The following is a 13,259-nucleotide window of genomic DNA, read 5'->3' on the forward strand; positions in this document are numbered from 1 at the left end:
CAGTCTAAGCTCCTGCCAGCGTACGTTCTCTGCCATCATGGACAGTACCTATAACCGTGAGTCACCTTTTCTTCTTCAGGTCCCTTTTGTCAGGTAGTTTGTCATGGCAACAAGGGAAGTAACTAATGCTGGGCCAGAAAGGATTGGCTACCCCCCACGTGGCAATGATTTCCCCACCTCCCACCCCCCATCATCTTGCAGGACAGGCTAGGGTGAAGTGGAAGGGAGGAGCCTGGGAAGGTGAAGAGGTCTTGGCCTGGGCGCTTGCGGAGGCGGTCCCCAGCAGGCTGCGCCACCCACGCCGCCTCGCTCCGCCTTCCGGACTCCCGCGCCTCCCGCACCCCGGAGGCGCCTCCGCTTTTCAGCAACCCGCAGCGAGCGCAGCGCGCAGGTAAGGTCTGGATCCGCGCGCAGAGGTGGGATGGAGCAGGCTGCGGGAGGCTGGGAGCGCGGAGGGAAGGACTCGGCACAGCTTCCCGCAGAGGGCCCCAGGCAGGAGCCGAAACCCGCGGAGCTGGGCACTGTCATCTGGCAGGGACAGGACACCGCGTCATGAAGCATCCCAAGACCTGCAGATGCAGGGGACGGGCCAACTCCCGAGTCCCCACCCTGATCCCAAAGGCCTGACAGCTGTCTGCCAGTGTTCGGCTCCCGGAGCTGGAGACACCCAGGGTGTCTTTAAGGGTGTCTGCATGCTGGCAGCCACCAGCACACACCAGTGCGAACTGGCTTTGTTGGTGTGCTTTGAAGTACAGCCCAGCCTGAGCCTTGTGAATATTCCTAAGAGGGGGGGTTCGCTCTACCCCCGTGCTGTTCACAGGTGGGGCGACCCACAGGAGGAAAAAAAAAGAAGAAGAAAAAGAACACACATGCGTTCACTCACGCTTTTGTGGTTTTATTTTCAAAATTGCTCTCTAGTTAAAGTTTTAACCAATCAACTCTTCCAGCTTTACATTTGGGGAAGGGACGCTGGGGCTGGAGTTCCAGCTTCCATCGGTCTTTGAAGTTCTGGTTTGACTACACTGTTTCTAAAGCGGCTTCGATTTAGATGACGTTGTGTTCAATATTAATACATTCAAGTTTAGCCACACGCTCATTCTGTATTCTCACCCCTACAGCCCGGAGAGAAGATGTTTACTGTGGTGACCCGCCAGCCATGTGAACAGGCAGGTAAGTGTCGCTCACTGGATGCTAGGCTAACCTGGTTTTGTCTGATCCGTGGAGAATCCCAGCTTTGGTTCACAGCTCTCCATCCGTGTCTCCTGTGAATGGCTGTTTATCTTTGTTCGGAGAGTGCGTGGCTCACCTGGGTTTCACCCTTTGCATTCTTCAGATAAAAGTAATGGGTTTCCACAAAGCCACAGGAAACAAGGGCTAACACGAATGTTTGGCTTAAATGGTTTTTCCTGTTTGTATGATCCATTATTTTGGTTCTTGTGGTTTCCTTACCTAGCTATGCGTAAGGTTTGTGTTATGTATTGTTGACGTGGGGATGATTCCTTACAGAGTTGGATCACCCTGAGTACTATGGTAGGCTGCACAGGACCACCTCTGCCATCTGTCTCTGTCTCCTCTGTCTCTCCTCTCTCCCCCTCCCTCTCCCCTCTCCCTCTTCCCTCCCTCCCTTCCCCCCAGCCCCCTCGCTTCCCACACACTTTCAAACCTGCCTAGCTTGGTTGCCTGCTGCCTGGCTTCCCGGCTCCCCAGTACTTTTTCCCTCAGCTCTTTCTGCGGAGGTGGGAGAGAAGGGGCATCCTCGAAGCTAGCCCTCGCCTCCTCTCTAGGCTCCCGTAGGCACAGGCAATTAACACTGTTTGCCCAGCCCTCCCTACTCCACAGCTCTAGGCTGCATTTCTTCGTGAATGAGACCTTGCCTGGTCTGTTCACTTTGTAATAAGCTTTTTTGCTGGGTAAGTGTTTGCTGAAGGTAATCACTGCTTTTGACTTGGAAAGTGCTGAAGCTGGAGGATCCTGGAGGCCAGCCCCTGGCTGTGGTCAAGAGACTGCTTACATTCCACACACCCCTGCCCTTGAAGACGTTCCTTAGCTATGCCCTAAACTGCTGATTCTTGGCTTCCAAAAGGGTCTGACTTGAGGACATAAAGACCAATTTATACTTATATTTTTGGAAAGAGCGGCTGTACTATAAAGAAGATGGTTTGTATTGCATTGCACATTTCCCCCCCAAATACATTGGAATTTTAACAGACAGGGTAATGTTCCACATCCAAGCTAATCAGTTACATTCTTTTCAAAGGTAGATTAAATTTAGCAGATTGACACCATTGGGTCTTGTTTAGCGGCGGCTGGGGAGAATGCCTTAAACCTCTGTGATTGACACCAATGTGGTTTGAAATAGGTGTGAGCTCCTCTTTGCATAGTCACTGGTTCCTGGCTGCTGGGGAATTTTTATTTAGAAGCACAGAGAAGTGATCCAAGGCCCCTCTGATGCTCTGAGGGTCAATGCCACAGGGCTAGGCTCTCCTCCAGATCTATATGGCTGCTTGTGAGGTGAGTCACCTCACACTCATGGGTTAAGTGGGGTGGGTTTCCAGAAGTGCAGTTTGGGGTCAGGTTAAGGTAAGCTTAGGGTTTTGCTAAATATTGACAAATCATCTTTCATGGATGTCATACCTGTTCATACTCTCCCCCACACACACACACACAAGGGAGGAGAAGGTGTTAAGTACCCACCTTTGATATCAGGAAGTGTCTGTCATTTGAACCCATTAATAAGCAGAAGGAATTGGCTCTTCTGAGCAGGCCACCCCACCCTCCTCTGACCGCTTTACAGGCACTGAGCAAAGCGATGCAATTGGATATGGGGTTGTGTCTAATTTGATTATGGTGGTGCATGCAGCCTTTGTTTTCTTCCAGGAAAAAAAAAAAAAAACATAGAAATAAAGAGGAAGTAGATCGTAGGCTTCAGGGTCCTAAGAGGGAATGTTCTGGAATAGGGCTGAGTGCATCCCTGGCTGTGGAAGGATTGGGGTTGTGGGAATGAGCTGAAGGTCCTCATCCTGCATCTGCAGGGCCGCCAGAGGGACTGAATGCTTGAAGACAACTGACGAGTTGAGTGTTTATTTTAAATAATTTGCACTTAAACAGCCAACTTAAAGAGAAATATTGATATTTTCTTATCTTCAATTATGATATCACATTTCAACCACTGGGTACTTTTTTGTATTCATGCCTTAGAGGTTCTACAAAGAGTATTATTTAGATATGGTTTTTGTTTGTTTGCTTGTTTTCATACGCAGGTTCTTATGTAGCCCAGGCTGACTTTGGATTTTTCTCTGTGGCTGAGGCTGGACTTGAACCTCAGATCCCTCTGCCTCTGAGCCCTCTACTCTTGGAGTGCTATAATCGTAGGCGAGTAGTATCCAGCCCAGCCAACTTTAATTAACTAGCTTTTATGTTTGTAAAACTACATGTAATTGATAGAAAATTGGTGGACCTTAAGTTATACTCCCAAATTGGGTAGTCTCACCTTCTGAAAGCTGAGACTTATGTTTTAAGATTGTGTATGGAATCCGTTCATTTATTTGAGACAGGGCCTCACTATGGAGCCCTAGCTGACCCGGAACTCACTCTGTAGACCAGGCTAGTCTTGAACTCAGAGATCCACCTGCCTCTGCCTACCAAGGTCCAGGTGCCAACAGGCCCGGCATGTATGCAATTATCAAGAATTACAAAATCCAAAAGGTGAGTTGTACCGAAGAAGCTGCTTTGCTTTGCTTCTCAAGTTTGTCCCCAAAGGATTTTGAAGGACTTGTGGAGTTTTGACAAATGCGGGCGGGCACTGACACCCCCATAATCCTGTTAATATGTAGAACACACCAATCACTGCAGAAAATGCCCACCTTCCCCTCCCCGGGAACCCCTTCCCAGACCCTCAGGTCCTCCCTCTTCCCGATTGCGTTGACTACTTGCTTTCCGGCTTCATAGAAACCACTCGCTAAGATCCACGGTTCTAACTTCTTTCACTGAAATTAAGCAAAGAATTGTATCATGCTTTAGTAGAAAACCCAGATTTTCAATCTGCACTTAAAATTCCATTTTGCATTCACATAATTTACTTGCGTGGTGTGTGTGTGTCTGCGCGCGCATGCACTTGCGCATGCGTGGCCTGTGTGTGGAGGTCAGAGATCGACTTTAAGATGTCGCTGTGCTTGGCTCCTCACTGCAGGCTTCAGGGCCCTCTCAAGGACTCCAGCCATCGTCACCTTGGTGGTCCTGCTTGTGAGCATTGTGGTACTTGTGACACTCACACTCATCCAGATCCACCACCCACAGGTTCTCCCTCCAGGGCTGAAGGTAAGCCAGAATGCCTGTCCGTCTGTCCGCAGCATCAGCCATTCTAAAACCACAACTTAGGGGAGGAACTCTCCCGGCCTCCACTGGAGAGAGCAGTGTGAGACCCAAGGAGGAGGTCTGGGCTACTGTGTTTGTGATGTTTAGGGTGCAGATCAAGCAGTGGTACGTTGTCCAGGGACTGTGTGGCTTTGTTTTACTTCTGGCTATAGGATACAAAATAGAATCTGTACCCAAGAACTGTAGATCTTGTTCACTTCCCACTCAGACCAGTTTATAAGTTCCTGGAAACTGTGTAGTCTGACAGAGTGAACAGCGAGAGACCGATTCCTGGTTTTAAGAGTGTTGAGATCCGGGCAGTGGTGGCGCACGCCTTTAATCCCAGCACTTGGGAGGCAGAGGCAGGCAGATTTCTGAGTTCGAGGCCAGCCTGGTCTACAGAGTGGGTTCCAGGACAGCCAGGGCTACACAGAGAAACCCTGTCTCAAAAAAAAAAAAAAAAAAAAAAAAAAAAAAAAAAAAAAAAAAAGTGTTGAGAAATCTTCTTGAGCCATATTTGTGGTCTAAGGTCTTCTCTTAGGTCTAGGGCATGTGAGTGACCTCTCCAATCCCCCTGCAAAAAAAAAAATCACTGAGGACTTAGCATGTAGGTCCAGAGACCTCTCTGACTTCAGCCTCAAGTAGCCTTGTTGCTTGCCTGCTGGCCTTTACTCTGACATGGATGGTAGAGCAGGGGTTAGGCCTTGAAAGAAAGTGATGGTCACTGAGCCCGTCAGTCAATTTGGAAATCAGTTAGCAGACATTTCACATAATACTCTAAACAGTGGTATTTTCGGCTCCGGCAGGTACTCAGAGCCTCTGCTCTGTTGTCACTGGGCCTGAGGCTCATAAACCGTGCAGGAAGTCTTGTTAGCTAGAGGAGGCTCCAGCAGGAACCCAGTCACTTCTCTAAGTTATGTGACTCTCCCTTGACCTCACGTCTTCTCTTCATCTTCCTGTCACCAGCAACTGCTCAAAGGTTGTGTGTGGAGCAGACATTTTCAGAAAACAAGGAAGTAACATTACCTGGGGTTCCGTGACTTTGTCTGGTATTCTGAAGGACTGACATAAGACCTTTTCATTCTGATGTTTTGTTTGTTTGTTTTTGAGTTATGGTCTCATTACACACCTCCGGCTGTCCCGGAATGCACTATTTAGACCAGTCTGGTTTTAAATCCCCAGAGATCTACCTGCCTCTGCCTCGATAGTACTGAGATTAAAAGTGTGGAATATTTTACTTAAGAATCTCAGTGGCTAGACAGATATCTCAGTGGGAAAGAGGGCTTCCTGCTTGTGCAGAGGACCTGAGTTCAGTCCTCAGAGCCCATGTCGGGCCACCTACAACCTCCTATAACTTCAGCTCCAGAAGATTTGATATCATCTTTTGGCCTGCAAGGTTATCTGCACTCACAGGCACCTATACCACACATGCATGTGCAATAAAAAATAAAATGTTTTTTTTTTTTAAAAAAAAAAAACAACTCAGTTCTTATGAAGAATGTAAAGGAAAAATATTTAACCTAAGCCATAGTCCAGTGATGAGCCGTTCTGTCCAAGGCATCAGCTGAGGGAAGAGAAGCTGTTTTTCTGTGGTTCAGGCTCTGCCTTTTTCTCCAAACTATGAATAATCTAGACTGCAGCTAAGATCCTACCCTGTCTTCACACTACATATGCTCTGCAGTTCAGTGAGCACCGCCCCCCACCCCACACACACACTGGGATTTGTCTCTTTTAACCCTTATGTCAACTGCAGAGATGGCAGAGCCACCACTGGTGACCCCTGTTGCAAGACCAGAACTAAAATCAGCCGTAGCTTCTCACAGCCAGGCTCTCTTCCCTCCTCCAGCTTCTCCTGACCCTGAGTTCTAAATGGAGACCAGGGGGAGGGGGAAGGGGGAGAGGGCCTCAGCCTCAGGTGAAAGCTGTCCTACAGTGCTTTCTATTGCTATAATAAAAAGACAATGACCAAGGGCTGCTTGGAGAGGGGTGGTACTTCAGCTTCCAGTCTATCCTGAAGGGAAATCAGTACAGGAGCTCAAGATGGGACCCTGGAGGCAGGAACTGAAGCAGAAGCCACAGAGGAACACTGCTTATTGGCTTTCTCCTCAGGACTTGCTCCAGGCGGCTTGCTCCTGATAACTCGCTCAGTTTGTTTGTATAAGCGTGTCCTTACTACCCCAGGACCAGCCGCCTATGAGTAGCACCGCCCACAGTGGGCTATGCTCTCAGACCTTAGTCTACACCCAAGAAAAAGCTCAATAGATGTGCCCACAGGCTAGTCTGATGGAGGCAGTTCCTCGACGGAGGTTTCCTCTTCCCAGATGACTCTGGGAAGTTGTGTCAAGTTGACAAGAAGACAATGAATCCAACCAGCACCAGAGCACAAGCAGCAAGACAGGGGGTTGGGCAGAGGCACTGATTCAGGAAGCCTTGTAGAGCTGGGGGATGGGAGGGGAAACTGAGACCACCTTAGAACACTGTAAATAAAGCCGCACACCTGAGCCCCACATTTCAAAAGGACCAGCTCTAACTGGGCTTCAAGTTTGCCTCTCTCTATAGACGAGGGGACAGGCCTACCCTGAGCCTACGCTGCCCCCCGCCCCCCTTCTAGAGCATGCTGTGGTTCTGATCCTCAGAAGTCAGGGTCTTAGAGCCTGGATCTCACCACTGGCTTGAGAGGTGGGCACAAGGTAGCTACTTGCAGTAGTTGGAGCTGAAACTTCCGGTCAGCTAATGACATATACCATTGTGACGTCACGGCGCAATATTCATCGCGCATGCGTTTGTGGCGATACTGGTGCCAGCAAAGCCACTGGGCTGCCAGCTAACTAAAAGGACAGTGTGGTGCGTGCTAGCGTTAATAAATGACCATGTCGCTGGCTCGTGTGTTTTTATACTTGCTTTATTATTATGGGGTGTCTCATTACCATTACTAAACAGCTGGCAAGATTGCATACACCTATAATCCCAACACCCAGAAGCCAAAGCCAGCTCTGGCTACATCCTGTCAGAGGGACAGAAACAGAAAGAAAGGATTTTCAATCCATTTGGAAATAGATGCTGGCCCTGGCCACAGTTGCAGGGCACAGGAATTGGCCTGGTTCTGACGGTCATTTTGCTTGAGCGGAAGGAAATGTGAGCACACAGATGCTCTGGGCAGTAGATGCTGGGACAAATGACTGACAGCCTACTGAGGGAGTTCCGCCCGCAGCTTTGCTTAGGGTTAAGAGCTCCGTGTTTTGGTTTTCTGCGGCATGCCAGGGGCGGGATAAAGAGCTGCAGGAGCGAGCGCAGTTCAATGACTGAGAGCCTTTTAGCCTCGGTAATATTTACGTTCTCATTGCCGCAAGCCCTATTTCGCTTGTGTGCAGCTGGCTGTGGGTTAAGAGGCACCAGCTTCCCCCGCGCCTGCAGGGTTTGTTACTCCCCCATACCGTGAAAGGGTATGACACCTGCTTTTAAATCCAGCCTTGACTTGCCTGACCTTGCCTGATGCAAACTTAACAGCAGAGTCATTAAGAAAACCTCAGTCGGGGTCGGAAATATCCCCAGTTCCTTGTGTTACTGGTCTGACCTGCTCGGCAGCCTGGAGAGTAAACATGATGTCATCACTTTCGTGTGCCACTCAAGCTCCCACCTTCTCTATTACCACAAATTCCAAAATCTTCCCTTGGGGGGTTTTCTCTCTCTCCCCCAGCATGACCATCTATGTTTGAAGCTTCTCTGCCTGTTCCCAATAGCCCGGTGGGTGCCATTTCTCCTTATAGCCACTAGTTGTTTGTCCTGTAAGGTTTCAGGGATGGGCTTTCCTCTGTGAGCTACTCAGGCCTGTTGATAGAAGACCACAGGCTTCTTAGTTCACTTGCCCATCCTCTACTGATGTTTCCAGAAGTACAATCACTGAGTCAGGCTGGATGAAAGTCATTCCTGTTAGCCCCCATGGAGCCTTGCTCAGTTGCCTAGGTGACAGCACCTTGTGGCCCATGCTATGCTAATTTTGAGGCGGCAAGAAGTGGATGACTGATTCCTCCCAATGTAAAAAGTCCTGGATTCCTTCCTAATACAAGCCAGTCCACTTTCCAGCCAGCTTTGCATGCTCCGTGGGTACAGTTTGAGGGGATCTTTTATTCAAACAAAGGCAGTATATTGCACAATATTGGGCCTGTTATCCCACAGTGTCCCCCCCCCCCCAAAAAAAAAAAAACTGGTTTCCTAGGACTCCATGAAAGCCTGGAGACTCTGAGTATAGACAGGTCTGAGCATTAATGAGGCTTAATCTCAGAGCTGTTCTCATGTGTCAAGGAAGATGGTGATTATACCAGCCTTATAAAGGCAATAAAGCTTGTTAAAGCACCTGGTAAAGTTAGTTCCCAGTGTGCATCTGCCCAGGAGTCTGTGAGTGCTAAGAAGAAATCTAAGATGGCTGACCAAGTGTTGGACCACAGGCTTGTGAAAGACTGTTCTAGTCAGGCAGCAGTGGTATATGCCATTAATCTCAGCACTCAGGAGGCAGAAACAGGCAGATCTCAGAGTTCAAGGCCAGCCTGGTCTACAGAGTGCATTCTAAGACAGCCAGGGCTACGTGGGAAAAGAAGGAGAAGGAAGCAGAGGAAGGTCTGTTCCTTTTTTTTTTTTTTTTTTTTTTTTTGACAGTGTCTTTGTGTAGTTCGGGCTGGTCTGGAACTCACAGTGATCAGCCAGCCTCTGCCTTCTGAGTGCTGGGTTAAGGGCATATACTGCTATGCCTGGTGACTCATACTACATGTATCTTGAGAACCACATTCAAACCACACTTCTTTTTGACCGCACACTTGAACAGAGGGTTGCCAATGGCTGGCTTTGGCACCCATGTGCCAAAAACTGTTGGGAGTCAGTACTTAGAGCCACTGATGGGGGTGGATCCAGATACTTACAGGGGCTGCTGCTGCCAATAACAGCCAGTGACTAGAGAAGTTACTCAGCAGACTTTTTTTCTGATGAAACAAAGAATAATTTACTGGGGCTGGAACTCCCTGTGGCCATCGGAAAAACTATTATCTCCTTGGGGCTGGAGAGAAAGAGAAGGAAAGAGAGAAAACACACTCTCTGTCACACACACACACACACACACACACACACTGAGTAAAGCAAAAGGTAGTCCAATAACTTCATACACAAATATATACATACACGTATGCATTTACATATACACATATGTACATATACACATAATTGGTGAACGGAGCAAGCTCCAGCATATAACCAGACATGCTTTACACAACACATACACACAGTTGCTGCGTCCAAGGAACGGTGTTCCAGTCCCCTCCCTTTATTCTTTCTCCCATAGATCCAGAGCTAGCAGAATCTTTCAAGCAGCGTGAAATTAAAGTGTGATTATGTTTTAATTTTCTTCTAGTGAATGATTATGAAAAAAACAATGTGATCTCCATTGTTTATAAGAAATAACACGAAGCAACTTGTTATAGATTAACAAAATGTCAGGAAGCAAGGTACTTTTCTCAGCCAGTTTCTCTTTCTGGCAGGCAGCAAATTATGGTTACAAAGAAAGGAGTAATTTATTTTATTATTTATCTTTAAAAGTAATCTTGTAAGAATCTTAAAAGAATCATGAATCCAAACTTTTATATAAAAACCAGTCATATCCACCTGAAATCCTCAGAATACGCATCTCTACTCGTCAGCAGTTCTGATTAAATTATATTGTGAAGTTGAGGGCAAAAAAAATGGGTATAAGAAATCAGTCATCACCAGTCCAGTCTCAGTGAGAGTCACATCAGCCTGTGCTGCCATTGTTCTTGTTCCTTGACCATAAAGAGTCCCTGGCTTGACTAATAAGAGTGTGCCTTTCTGAACTTCAAATTGTTCCCAAGATGTTCTACATCAGAGCCAGGAGTAAAAATATCTCAACCTGGCTTCACTAAAAATTTTGTTTTTCCAAATGTTTCCTAAAGATGATGGTCATTGTTGACAGCCTACATCTCCAAGTGCTTTTGAAAGATAGAAAAATCATAAGTTGATCCCCTGAACCCTACTCTTAAAAGCAAAGACATAAAAACCTGTAAGTCAAACACTGTGTTGCCTCAGTCCCAGGAAATTAGCTGACCATTTGAACAGATGGCCCTAACTAAACAAACCTTAAGATTCATGGTGTCAGGATGCTATGGGCCCGAGATTAGCTTGGCCGGGCTTTGAACTAGCAGCCCTGAGACAGTTGGTGCCAGGATGCTAAAAGTTTGAGATAAGCCTGACCCCCTTGAACTGGAGCTCATGATATATAGTGTGAAACTGGTTCGAAATAGCCAATTATAAAGTGACACACCATCCATCTTAGGAATTTGAGATCAAATGTATTGATGACCTAGTGACCTGTTCCCCCTCCTTCCCCCTTCCCTAACTCCACTCTCAGCCTTCCCTCTTCCCTAACTCCACCCCCACCTGGTTCTTTTGTTCTTTTGCTGAATTCCGCTGCCCCTGCGCGGGCTTGAAGGAAAGACAGCCCTGGCTAGCCAGTAAACCTCTTGCGATTTGCATCAAGTTGTGTTTCTCGTGAGTGATTTGGGGTGCGTCTGCAGTTCTCCACGGATCGGTGAGGTCCTTTTCATTTGGGTTTGCCACTTTCCTAGGGTGGTGATTAAATCATTAATCTGCTCCAGTAGTAATGTCTGAAAGAGATCAAGCATTAATATTGTGAGTGCCAGAGACACTGCCCAGTGAGGGGCTGGAAGCCCCCTTAAAGTTTTCATCTATTTCTTAGATTAAGAGGGGTGTGAGGGTAGCAAGCAGAGCAGAACTCTGTAACAGTGTAAAGACCTCAGGACACATAGTTCTCAGAGCTGTACACATGAGGTTCATCCATGTGGCTGTGGTAACCCATAGGCTGAATTCCATGAGTTCTAAAGTTACTTGTGGTTCCTCCTGTATGTCCCTTGGCTGAGGGTGACCGTGAGTGACCATCATCTGCCTAGCTGAGTTGAAAAAGAGTTTCACTCTCCCTCTTCACCACATCCACAGTGTGCCCAGCGATTCAAGCAAACAATCTGCAAATACGAGTTAAAATATATTCTACTTTGCAAGTGACAGTGGGCATCTGGGGAGCTGATTTGGTGGGTAAAATGATCTTTGCATACACAAGTGTGAGGAGCTGATGCCATGGAACCTGTCTGCAGTTCCGGGAGGTGGAGACAGCCAGCTAGCCTAGCATTGGTGAGTGCTGGATACAATGAGAAACCTTGTCCCCCAAACCAGGTGGAGCAGCTGGAGAGAGGCTCAGTAGTGAAGAGCACTGGCTAGTCTTCCAAGGGGTTCAGTTCAGGTCCCAGCATATGGCAGCTCACAGCCACTGCAACTCCACTCTCAAGGGATCACTGCCCTTTTCTGGCCTCCATGGGTACCAGGCATGTACATGGTACACAGACTTACATGTAGGCAAAACACCTGAACACACAAAATAAAAATAGGCCTTTTTATTTTATTTTATTTTTTAAGGATAAAGAATAATGAAGAAAGAAAACCAGTGTCAGCCTCTGATGTGTTCATCATGGACACACATACCTGTACACACACTCATAAACACCACATGTGTCAGTAGAGGTGGGTTAGCAGCAGAGTTGGGTCCTGTCCACCTATCAGCAGGTGCTGGAGGTCGAGCTACTGTTGAAGCCCAGTACTACCCAGTACTAGTTGACATTACAAAGAGTGGCTGCTCTGCCTTCTTTCTGATTTTACCCCAAGGCTTCACACTCTGGGAAAGCTTGCTCCCTTTGTGAGGTTTCAACACAGACTTAGGGAAAGGCAGGCCCCTCTCATTCTTTCTCAAGTGTGTGTGTGTGTGTGTGTGTGTGTGTGTGTGTGTGTGTGTGTGTGTGTGTATACGTGTATACCAGGTCTGGCAGGGCCAGTGACAGTGGGAGGAGGAAAAAACGTCTGCTCCTCCAGAGGCCCTGGCCTCTTCAGGGCCTGGCTTCAGTTTCCACCTGCACTTTAATCTCGCTGGGAGTCTCTGCCTGGGACTGATCTGAACAATGCCAGCCTTGTCTGCCACAGGGGATGTCTTGTCAGGATCCCTATCGGTTCATCAAGCTGAAGGGCTGAGATGAAGAATCTGTCCAAGAGCCAACACTACTGATTTTCTCGTTCAATAGAATGGAGGAGCTGTGACACAGGAGCTGGGGCAGGCAATTGCTCTGGAAAGGAGAGAACTGGGACTTTCCTGTGGGTTTAGAACCAGAGAAGTGCTTAAGTAAATAATCTGAATTTCACAAAAGGCTCGTTGGAGCCGTTACTGGAAGAGAGAATTTTATGAAAAATTGTTAAGGAAAGAGCACTGAACGCACATAAATCCTGGGTACATATGAACAGTGTAATCGCACCCTGATTTAAAAAAACGAAACTGGGGCTGGAGAGATGACTCGGTGGTTAAGAGCACTGGCAGCTCTTGCAGAGGACACAGGTTCAGTTCCCAGCATCCCCATGGCAGCTCACACTGTAACGCTACTTTCAGGGGCCCCGACACCCTCTCATGGGCACCAAATGTGTATGTGGTACACATACATAACATGCAGGCAAACACTTACACATGAGATAAAAAATAAATAAATCTTTTTTTCCCCAACCTCTTATTTATTTATTTATTTTAACTCCAGATTTTATTCCCCTCCCTGTTCACCCTCCAGCTATTCCACATTCCACACTTCCGGTCTTCATGAGGATGTCCCCACCCCCCAACCCCCGCCCCACCAGATCTCTAAACTCCCTGGGGCCTCCAGTCTCTTGAGGGCTAAAAGCATCCTCTCCACCTAAGCCAGGATACTTTCTTAAGGTTTGATGGCTCATTTAACCTCAGGACTGTCATGCCTTAGATTTGATTTTCTGAAAATACATGATTTTCTGAAAATCTATGACTT

General features: G+C 47.5%; 1 protein-coding gene across 1 annotated transcript in view; it reads left to right on the top strand.

Moving 5' to 3' along the window:
- The first annotated feature begins 256 nt into the window (after positions 1-256).
- Positions 257-13,259, top strand: part of Entpd3 (ectonucleoside triphosphate diphosphohydrolase 3) — a 28,916-nt gene continuing 15,913 nt past the window's right edge. Inside the window, exons 1-3 of the mRNA XM_034525022.2 lie at positions 257-391; positions 1,119-1,170; positions 4,190-4,317. Of these exons, the coding sequence (XP_034380913.1) occupies positions 1,131-1,170; positions 4,190-4,317 (168 nt within the window). The 5' untranslated portion in view covers positions 257-391; positions 1,119-1,130. The remainder of the gene's footprint in view (positions 392-1,118; positions 1,171-4,189; positions 4,318-13,259) is intronic.

The sequence above is a fragment of the Arvicanthis niloticus genome, chromosome 21 (genome assembly GCF_011762505.2).
Source record: "Arvicanthis niloticus isolate mArvNil1 chromosome 21, mArvNil1.pat.X, whole genome shotgun sequence".
Classification (NCBI taxonomy): domain Eukaryota; kingdom Metazoa; phylum Chordata; class Mammalia; order Rodentia; family Muridae; genus Arvicanthis; species Arvicanthis niloticus.